The sequence below is a fragment of the Phaenicophaeus curvirostris genome, chromosome 16, assembly GCF_032191515.1.
Source record: "Phaenicophaeus curvirostris isolate KB17595 chromosome 16, BPBGC_Pcur_1.0, whole genome shotgun sequence".
NCBI lineage: Eukaryota > Metazoa > Chordata > Aves > Cuculiformes > Cuculidae > Phaenicophaeus > Phaenicophaeus curvirostris.
In genome coordinates this window covers 4330487-4341451 of record NC_091407.1, presented here as the reverse complement: position 1 = coordinate 4341451, position 10965 = coordinate 4330487, and the positions used below count along the sequence as shown (strand labels likewise).

At 44.0% G+C, this 10965-nt stretch overlaps 1 protein-coding gene across 1 annotated transcript; it reads left to right on the top strand.

The window, feature by feature from the left end:
• The first annotated feature begins 333 nt into the window (after positions 1-333).
• CYP2W1 (cytochrome P450 family 2 subfamily W member 1) lies at positions 334-8448 on the top strand. The gene is made up of 9 exons (XM_069869830.1): positions 334-654; positions 1414-1573; positions 3060-3209; positions 3320-3477; positions 5044-5214; positions 5854-5995; positions 6477-6661; positions 7254-7395; positions 7900-8448. The coding sequence occupies exons 1-9, from the start codon at positions 472-474 to the stop codon at positions 8082-8084; spliced, it is 1476 nt and encodes a 491-aa protein (XP_069725931.1). The 5' UTR covers positions 334-471; the 3' UTR covers positions 8085-8448.
• Positions 8449-10965: the final 2517 nt, after the last annotated feature.

Genomic DNA, 10965 nt, shown 5'->3' with positions numbered 1-10965 from the left:
CACTCATGAAAGAGGGAGACATGAGACTGCATTATGACTTTGGAGTCCCAGTCTTTCCCTTCGCTGGAAGAAAACGCTTCACTGCAGCGACACAAGAAGGTGAAAGAAGAAGCTGTCCACCAGCTGTGGAAATCTAAAGAAAAATTTTGTGATCAATGCCTAATAAAAAAGCAGATACAGGACTCCCAGGCACTGGGAAACTATTGCAGGGAGAAGGACCTGAGCAAGGCTTTGGAAATGCCCTCTGCTCTTGGCATGGAGCTTGCAAGCCTGCACCAAGATGTCCATGGACTTTGCTGTTTGCAGGCATTAATTCCAGATTTTGTGGAGAACTGGGGGTGGAAGAGAAGATTGTTCAAAGTGCAGTAAAAACTCTCACGTCATTTACTCTGAATAAATATAAAGCAATGATGTGAGCATTCTAAAAAAGATGTCTCAGTGGCTTTCTAGAAGGGCAAGCTCCATCAAAATATGGTTGGCTTCACACCCCTCTTCATCTGTGGGGTGTGTGCGTTCCTTTTATCAGCTGCACTCTATGCTTTAAAAGTTTTTAAGCAATCAGCTTTAAATTTGCCTCCTGGTCCTTTTCCTCTTCCGATTATTGGCAACCTGCATTTGCTGGACCTCAGAAGACAAGACAAGTCACTAATGAAGGTGAGAATAAGGGTTCTTTGTTTCTATGGTGTTGAATGTCAGCATGTATCTATCCAAAATTCTCCTCTGGTGACAGTTCTGAGATGATTTTCAATGCCAAATGTATTTTTTAAAAACTGTGATGTTTTGAAGGTTTCAGGATGACCAAGGAAACTGTTAAATCCCAACTCCACAGAGGGTAATGTTAAATATGAGCAGTGCTTACATGAGAACTACTCACACATTGAAAACTGAGTATCCGCATCAGATCAGACTGGTGGCCCTAAATTTTGGCATCTTCCTTGTGTTGTGAAATTTTAAAGAAAATATTTGAGTGTCTGCGCACTCACACTGAAACTTACTTGTGGTTGCCAGAATGGCCTGAATTTCTTATTTAGGTTGCCGTATTTTCATGAGAACAGGAATTAATATAGCATAGCCTGCAGAGGAGATTCAGGAGAAATCATCTGAAAGAGCGAATTACTTTTACTTACACAAGACAAAACTCTTTGTTGGAGTCACAGTTGGAGTGTTTCATCCTCCTGCACCAGGCAGCTCATAGCGGGCTCAACACCCTGAGCTTGGGAGGTGGGAAACTATTTGGATTGTCATTCCTGCTTCTGGCAAGACCAAGCATCTCAGGGCCTTCTCTCTGACATATCTCCACCCCTTCTGGCCACGGAGGAGGAAAGGAGGAGGAAAGACACCTCTTGAGCCACTCCAGCAGGACAAACTGCTTCCACTGATGACCTCGATGCTGTGATTTCTCTCTCTTCCTAGATTTCAGAGAAATACGGCCCCCTGTTCACCATCCATTTGGGTTTTCAGAAGGCAGTGGTGCTGACTGGCTACGAGGCAGTAAAGGATGCCCTTCTGAACTCGGATGTGTTTTCAGACAGACCAGCTATACCCATATTCTACCACATCCAACACGGAAACGGTACTGACGGGTTGAAAAGATAAGGATGTGCTTGTTACGCTATTTCTCAAATGTGTTGTTTCAATCGCAATGATATTTAAGAGTCTTGAGCTGCATCCTTATTGCCGAGGGCTACATTTTGTGGGGCTTGGGGACATTTGTTTGTTTTCTAAAGAAAAATGCTTCCAGAATGATCTTATTTGCCTTATCAGATTTTTTTTTGCTTTTAGTGGCACTCAAGTCACATTTCAAGGGCGGTTTTTTGCAGCGCAGAGGGAAGGAAATTATTTTTCACAACATGAAGGCTGAGGTCCTTATGCAATCTCTTTTCTGCAGTTACTGGGAGTTCAGACAAAGCATGGATCACGCATGACTCATGACAAAGGCTGCAAGAATTGGCAAGAGTGCAATAACACAGGCTGTTTGTACCTCAAACCATGACTTCTGTAAACAGATTTTTGGCATGTTTCTGAATTGCATGTTAAAAAGTAATACATTGCCCGAGTCTCAACATTGAAAAACAATGAAGAGAATAATCCAGGGCTAAAAGGAAAAGATCTGATGACCTAATATGTGTATATCATGCATATGGAGTATGCGTATGGGGAGTTAATCTTGTTTTTAAGAATGAGGCCCAGTGTGAGGAAGGGTACACTACGCTGCCTTTTTTTCATACTACTGTATGAAGATGTAGACTATGTTCAGCCCTGTAAGTCCTCCTGGGAAAGGAGGACTTCTGAATTGTAGCCAAGTACCTCTGTGCCTTCTTGGCTGAGCACTTTTTTTGGCTGGTGGGTTATCCAGCTGCGAGGTGTTCCCCGGCCGTAAGCAACGGTGCCTCCTGCCACCACTCCTTGTTCCCCTGCACAGTATAGAGTTCATCCTCTAAAATGCCAGTTGTTCAGTGAAATCATTCTGGACATTAGGAAAAAATTCTTCACAGAAAGGGTCATTGGTCCCTGGCAGAGGCTGCCCAGGGAGGGGGTTGAGTCCCCTTCCCTGGAGGGGTTTAAGGCACGGGTGGACGGGGTGCTAAGGGACATGGGTTAGTGTTTGATAGGAATGGTTGGACTCGATGATCCGGTGGGTCTCTTCCAACCTGGTTATTCTATGATTCTATGATTCTATGATCATTTGTCCTGTTCATGACAGGGATGGAGCGGTGTTATCTGCTCCAAGCTTTGCTCCCTAAAGCAGCTGGGTAATTTTTCTAAGGAGAAACAAGTCAACTTGAGACAAATACCATGCATGGAGCTTTTTACTGAGTATGGCCACAAGGAGACAATGCTATAAACAAGCCAAACCCAGAGCTTTGGTGTGAATAGCACCACGCTGTTTAAAATATTGCCTTCTGCCTTTCTTAACCTACCTGGAGTGCTGCTTTTCTAAGTCATAGGTCCCCAGTCCTCTCCCATGCAAAGTACCTGCGCTTCCCTGGTTGTGCTTTTGGTGTTTCTTAGAAATTCCCATATTGCCTCAGCAAACGGAGCATACAATCCCTCCGTAGGTGTGTTCTTTTCTTCTCAAGAGCTCTGGAAGAGGACACGGCAGTTCACCCTAGCCACCATGCGGGATCTCGGCATGGGGAAGCATCTTGGAGAAGAAAGGATGCTTGAGGAGCTTCAGTTTCTCATTGAGTTGATCAAATCTTTCAAAGGTGAGCTGAAGACAGCATTGGGTGTTTCATGCTACTTTATGAAGCCACTGTGAAGACCTCTGGGTTGATTCAGAAATGACCAATACAGTTCTTATTTTGTTCATTTCTAGGTGGACCTTTCCAATTACGATTTTTGAATATGGCTCCCACCAACATCACCTTCGCTATTCTCTTTGGGAACAGGTTTGATTATGAAGACCCAACATTTCTCACTCTGTTAAGACTCATAGATGAAGTTATGCATCTTCTTGGCTCTCCGTTCTTGCATGTAAGTTCCTCTCTGTGCTGATGTTCTCTCATATCTCATCAGAGTGGGTCAGTCAACCCTATTCACTATTGCTGGATGGGTTTGGAAAATTGGTTACTAAAACATAATATTAAAGACCATTAAAGATCAGATAATCCAACCCCCCTGCCACAGGCATGGATAAGAATTTTCATTCAGGTTTTTCCTCCTTCATGAAATTCTCCTGTGAAGGAGGCCCAACATCACGTGGTGGCACCGGGCTGAGATGCTGATGTGACTGTGCTGGCAGAAGGGATTTGTTTGATTCTTCTGCAGCCAGAAAGTGCAATAACTGAGGCTTCCAGCAGTGTGGGACTTGGGATGGGCAGTGTCCAGGAACGTCAGTGGAAATCCACAGAAGTGTTACAGATGCTGACATTTATGTTATAATTTTTAGTCACTTTATTTAGCAAACTGCACAATTTATGGCAAGTTGTAGTGTCTCATGAGGGAACAGACCCTAGTATTGAACTGGGATCTGGGCAACCTTCTGTCTTCGGTGTTTCACGATAACTGCAGGAAGATATTCTTGGAGTGTGTCTCAATTGTAGGTCTATTTGGGGGTTATGAGGTTTGGATCTCTTGCTACAGATGAAGAAACTAGTGAAGTTACAGGGTAGTAATACAAAGTACAGAGCTGCAGACTTGATATATGGACCTCTCATACCTCCTGTCATGGCATTAAATCAATACCTGCTCATCCAAGCTGCATAAAAAGAGGTTTCCAACTAAGGGTCTCTCATCTGAGCCAAGAGTTTTTCAGAACTTAATCCTCCATCACGAGGAATAGAGTATTAGTTACTTAAGGTAATATGGAAGCAAACAACCAAAACTTGTTTAAAGAAAAAAAAAAAGAAAAAAGATGCTGATGAACTTATTCCCCAAAGGAGAACTATTTAGAGTAGTTTCATTTAAAATGGTCCAACATCACTTTTCTTTTAATCTCTACGGCAGGTTTAGTTTTTGCAGAAAACAGCAAAAGTGAAAACCATGTAATAAAAGCAAGTTTTGTGAATCTTATTCTGCAGGCAGTTTGTTTATAACATTGAAAAATGGTATAAGTAACCCCCTGCACATAAAATACAGTGTAGAGAGCTGAGTGTAATTGATTTATAATTCATGTGAAAGTTAAAGATTATGATCTAACAATTTAAAAAAATAAGTGTTTTGACTTGCTAAACATTTGGAGTTTTGTATTTGTAATGCGTAATGCTTTGTATTTTTGCTTTATTACCTCTTTACAAATGTAATTTAATTGTTTCATGAGTTTACTGTCACGTTCCCTTAATTGTATTTTTTTTTAATTCATGTTTATAGGCTCTGTCTAGACAAGTCTGATAGGCCCCATTCATTTGTGTAGAGAATTTTTAGTAAGAAGAAGCATTTTTATACACTAAATTTTTGTAGTTACCAAAAAAACAGAGGCTTCAATCATGTTTCATTTGGTTCCTCGTTGAAATGATTTCTCCATTATGATGCTGAAGTTTTACTGGGTAATGGGGAGTTTATTTTTTTTTCTATCTATTTTTTTCCTTTTTTTGTTTTTAGTTATTTAATTTCTACCCATTCCTTGGATTTCTCCTCAAACCTCACAAGATGATACTGAAAAAAGTAGAAGAGGTGTGTGTGATCTTAAAGAAGTGCATCAAGGAAAGCAAAGAAAGTATTAAGGGAAACAACCTGAAGAGCTACATCGATGCATTGGTATTCAAACAAGAGGTATTTTAAAAAAATTACAATTCCTAGTGTGGTATCTTTTATATTGTCCATGTTGCTTGTGTAATGAATGTGCTCTGTTATGGTATATATGAAAATATCTAAATTTTGCATAAACAACCTCCTATTTTAATATGTTAAATACTGCATACAGAAGGAAAAGCAAGAAATAATTATCTAGAAGGTATCCCAAGTCTAAAACTTGTCCTCAGGTGTCAGCTACAGTCCCTTCCTTGCTGGAGAGAGAGAGGTAGAGAGAAAGTCATTTTTCTAACACACAAATCCCAGGTCCCTGGCTTGAGAAGGTGTGGTCCTGCATCTCTCATCGATTTTCCAGCTCCTTAGGAACCACAGTTAGGGGATGGAAGTCCAGATAATGACTACCTAAGGCAGATAAATGCCATGTGATGTTGTAAAATCAATGAACGTGTCCAATTAGTTCATTAGGGAGGAAGGGGAGGGAAATCTCAAGTGTAAAAATATTTTTGCTGAAAACTGAAGCATTTCTATACTAAAATGTCGATGCAGTGCACCTCTGCACCTGTAATTCACACTGGAATGTCTCTGAAGACTATGTTAGCTGTCCTAGTTCTGTCTCTCCATGCTAACAGCAGTGGTTTCTTTCCTTTAACTTCCCTGAAGGAGCAAAATAAAAGCAATACACTTTTTAATGATGCAAACGTATTGGCCTCTGCACTTGACCTGCTCATGGCTGGCACTGAGACAACGTCTACAACATTGCAGTGGGCCATCCTTCTGCTGATGAAGTACCCTGATGTTCAAAGTAAGATGCCTTTACAGTTTTGCTTCTCTTACGTAGGGTACTCCAGTACTCTGCAGTGACTTCATAAGTGCTTCTCACCTGTAAAAGCTTCGTTGTAGACTCACATGCATCCAAAATCTGAGCACCTGGAGCCTATCTACCTCATTCCAAGCGTTATACATTGCTACTTAGGACAAAAATATTTCAAGGAAAGGGTCATTGGGCACTGAAGAGGCTGCCCAGGGAGGTGGTTGAGTCACCTTCCCTGGAGGTGTTTAAAAGACAGGTGGATGAGGTGCTGAGGGGCATGGTTTAGTGATTGATGGGAATGGTTGGACTCGATGATCCGTGGGTCCTTTCCAACTTAGTGATTCTATGATTCTATAAAATTTGTTCTTGCCTCTTGCCTTGGGGTGGTCCAACCAACTGCCATTACAGGCTGGGATTTGAGGTGGTTTACCATTAACGGAAACTCATTTCATGCCTTTCCTTTGCTCTGCAGAAAAGGTACACGCAGAGATTGAGCAAGTTCTCGGCCCTGGCTGCTTGCCTACATTCGAGGACCGGAAAAAAATGCCGTTTACCAATGCGGTGATCCATGAGGTGCAGAGATTTGTCACTCTCCTGCCACACGTTCCCCGGTGCACCTCTGCTGATACCCACTTTAAAGGCTACTTCATCCCCAAGGTACGTGCTGCTCTCCAGAGGAAGAGGGGATGCCGTACGCCAGTGAGCACAATGGCACAAGGAGTGAAGGAGCTTAAATCACGGGGCTTTTGGTAGGGAAGGACCAGTTCCCAAATTCCCCATCTCCTCAGAGTCCAGACCGATGTCAGTGTGACTTCAGGGTTATGCACTCAACCTCCCATTTCCCATAATTCAGTCTTTGTGATCTGCAGACTGTTCCTTGTTCTCTTCACTCTCTTGCCCTGTAGAGCAGCTCCAGCCCTGAAGTATTACGACATTTTCTCATTGCCTGCTTGAGGCAAGCAGAGAGCAGCTGGGCAGGAAGGATGCCTGGCCCGTGTCTTTCTTCTGCTTCATAATTAGGGAACAGCCAACAACCATTGTTGTTTAATCACATATTAGTCATAATTCCAGTGAACTGGGTACCCACACGAAGGGTCACATAGTCATGAACAAGCCCAGAAATTAGTTCTTCAGAGGCAAAACTTTGCTTCTAGAACAACCCAGAGGGAGAAACAGTTACGTGGCTGAATGGGCAAAGGCAGAAACTTGCTACGTCCACACGCTAAAGCGAAGCATGTTTGTGCTGCAGGGAACAACAGTGATTCCTCTGCTCTCCTCTGTGCTGCTGGATAAAACACAATGGGAGACACCAGATGAGTTCAACCCCAACCATTTCCTTGACGCAGATGGGAACTTTGTGAAGAAGAAAGCATTCCTGCCCTTCTCCACGGGTAATGAAATCCTACACAGGGCACTGAGCTTCTCAGAAGATATTAGCCAAGTAGTAGGATCTGAGGCTCTGCCATGAACAGCACAGGTATCAGTGGTGGGGATAGTTTTGAAATACCCACCCTGAGTTTTGATGATTTGCAAACAGCCCCTCAGACAACAGTGGGAAGCACATTGGGTCCCGTCTTTTAAAAACACCACCAGGATCTACAAAATACTTAATACCTTCAAGCAACAGTTTAACCTTCCCTCTGCCTCGAGAAGGATGGTTTATAGCGTGTCCCAGACCAATTCTTTGCAGGCTCAGGGTGAAACAGCCCTGTTCAAATGCCTGTAGAAAGCCAACAGTGATGGGTGATGAATATCACACCCCGCTATTTTGCATTTCTGAGGCCTGTACTGTCACTCATTGGTAGCTATTGCTACCACGTAGGAAGGAGGAGGTGTTGGATTGAGTTGCCACTTACCCAATCACTCCACCACTAGCCACGCTCTTGGTATTACAGGGCGAAGAAACTGCATCGGAGAAAGTCTTGCCACGATGGAGCTCTTCATCTTCTTCACAGGCTTGATCCAGAAATTTACTTTTAAGCCTCCACCTGGGGTCAAAGAATCTGAGCTGGACATAACCGCGGAGGTTGGATTCACCATGAGACCCCATCCACAGTGTGCCTGTGCTGTGCTACGCTAATAAGGCTCTGAACTGAGAAAAAATCCACATAAATGTTTTGTGCAGAGACTAGCAGACACACCAAGGAGAAAACAGATCTCTGTGCAGGAGACAGAAGTAGCCTTCTCACTCAAAGCCTTGCAAGTAGTGGCTACGTGATAAAAATAACTGTTGAACAAATATTTTTCTAATAAGCAAAGGAGGGCTGGTGGGTAAGTTTACCTGGAAAATTCCAGCCAGATGCATGGCTGAAAATGACAGGACAGACACTGCTTTGCACATCAGGTATACAACATAAGAAAGTTATTCTAGTTCTGAGCTTCTGGGGGAGCAATGCTTCTCAAGAAGCAATATTGGAGAGCAAAATTAAATACATATGTTGATCATTGCTTAATCCCTGCTCTTTTCTCATTCCCTGCTGCACATGGGATAAATCATTCCCAGATACCTGCTTTTTCTGTGTCTGATGGATGCTCTTCTGGAACTATTGAGACTTCTGGTTTTGAATCCCAGAAGACAAACCTTGGATTTATTAGTTTCTCCTTGCTCTGAGGAACCTTAGCACAGATCCTTGTGAGTCTTTGGCCCTTTCTGGGTACAGGGTCTCCCCAGACAAGTGAATACACTCCCCCTCCTACATTTTGACAAAAGTAGCTCAGCTACGTAAGTACAACTTCTTTTCAGAGCACTGTGTTCAGATAAGCAAGCATGCAAACATTGCAAAGATGCTTCTAAAATGCTCTTTCCTTAAGCAGCACAGAATCTGGGCAGGTCCAGGTAAAGTGACAGAAAACCCGTTCATATTCCCTTTCCTTACTCCTCCCAGCTTTCTGTGAGATTTGTCAGGGCTCTCCATTTTCCTCACGTTCCCATCTCTTCTCTTCTTCCTCTGAAATGGCTAGAGATGGAGACCCATCTGATAGGTCATCAGAGAAGGTAGCAGGATTCTCTTACAGCAGCTGCCTTCCTCCTTGGTCTGAAACGCTGAGTGGAGGAGCTGAAAGGACTGAAATGGGAGGTGGGTTAAGCCATCGTCCTACAAAATGTTTGAGCCCCTTTGCTCCTTGTCTGCTGTAGGATGAGGAGGAGAGGATGAGGAGGAGAGGACTTCTGTTCCTTGCATACTTGATTCTTCCAGGTTGATGGTTAAGAGTGTGTATGACCTTGCTGCTGGCCTTGCTTGCAGGTGAATGCAGTTGGAAAGGGTGCAGAAAGCCCCAGGGCTCAGCAGGGTCCTTTTCACACAGCCCTGAGCTGTAAGGACCCAGTAGGGACTGCAGGGCTGGGCTGTTGGAGGAATCGTGGTGCCATCTCGTGGCAATAAGAAAATAGAAATTAAATTCTGCACAACGCTTCTTGCTCTGTCCAGTATCTGCTGATACAAGGCTGGTCTCGTTTTACAAAACTTTGCAGTCCTTGAACCTCATCATCGCCCTCTGAACGCAGAATCCTCTGGTCCCAGCATCATGAAGTGCCAGTCTGGGCTACAGGACATGCTGCCCTGCCCAGCTGCACGTGGCACGAGCCACACACCCAAGCGTGAGTTGGATTTGTTCAGATCTTAATTCAAAAAACAAGCCACCTGTCCTGCCCCAAGATGTTTGCTTTCAATTCAGGCCAGCGTGTTGCAAGGCACAAACATGTTTTGCAGCTAGAGGGGAGACCCTCAGGGCCACTGAGGAATGTGCAAATGGCATTTCCACCCCTGAGAGCCAATGTTTTCTGCTAGATAAATATGTAGCTGAGCCGTAATCAATGTTCTGCCATTGTTTGGCTGAACAAATATATGGGAGGCAGGCAGTTTCTTTTGTGGAGATCTATTCAGCTGTCTAATTTAATGTGCTTCCATCCGTCTGCTAACACAGGCACAAGTAGAATGCGCTTCTCAAAGGAATCAAAGAAACCTGTTTCCCGTGGCTGTTCGCACCTGGTAGCTTGTGGCTCTTGTTGAGCCGCAGGTATTGCACGGTCTGTTGGATTTCTGTGCGCTGCTGCCAGCTCTGCTGTGCCTGCTGGGCTGTGCCAGTGCGGGAGGGGATGTCCAAATAGAGCAGGTTCTGAAAGCTGCTACGCAGCGTAGAAAGGGATCCACCTCTCTCCCTCAAGGTCAAGACCCTGAGAGCCCATGGTAAGAGGTCAGGGCTGGGGATCCATCAGTGAATTCATGCAGATTTGAACCCAGCCCTGTTTTGTTCCAAGGAACATGAGGTTGTTGCCCTATCTATATTATGATAGATTATATCTATCTATATTATGGCCTCAAGCTCCGCCAGGGGAGGTTTAGGCTGGACATTAGGAAAAAATTCTTCACAGAAAGGGTCATTGGGCACTGGAACAGGCTGCCCAGGGAGGGGGTTGAGTCACCTTCCCTGGAGGTGTTTAAAGCACGGGTGGATGAGGTGCTAAGGGGCATGGTTTAGCGTTTGATAGGAATGGTTGGACTCAGTGATCCGGTGGGTCTCTTCCAACCTGGTTATTCTATGATTCTATGGTTCTATGATCTGTCTTTTTAGCTCATGTTACTTTTAGAGGAAACTAAAGCAGGAACAGCCCTGGCCTCTCTAAAGGTAAGGGGTTTTTGGTTTTTTTTTGGTGGGACAGCACCAGCATCAGTGAAGCTGTGGTGGAAACCTTCCATTCAGCCTCTCTGCAACCGAGGGTTGAAGACATGAAAGTGAAAAAACAAGGCTGTCCTCAGGACTGACTGGTAGCCCATAGCTGAGCACAAAGAGAAAGCTCTTTGCCCTGGAGAAACCACTCTGCAGATACGGAGGGCCTCCTGTTGAGCTGTTATTTAGTAGGATAAAGGTATGCAGAACCACTCACCCCTGAGACATAAGTAAAGCTTAAAATATTCATTACCGTTCTGAGCTCAGGATCCGCCTTTCAGGGCATTTGCATT

Excerpts from the sequence above, each read along its gene's own strand:
- CYP2W1 (XM_069869830.1), top strand. The coding sequence starts at position 472 with ATGGTTGGCTTCACACCCCTCTTCATCTGTGGGGTGTGTGCGTTCCTT. Across the intron at positions 5,215-5,853 it reads CATTGGTATTCAAACAAGAG|GAGCAAAATAAAAGCAATAC; the intron begins GTATTTTAAAAA and ends ACTTCCCTGAAG. Across the intron at positions 7,396-7,899 it reads ATTCCTGCCCTTCTCCACGG|GGCGAAGAAACTGCATCGGA; the intron begins GTAATGAAATCC and ends TTGGTATTACAG.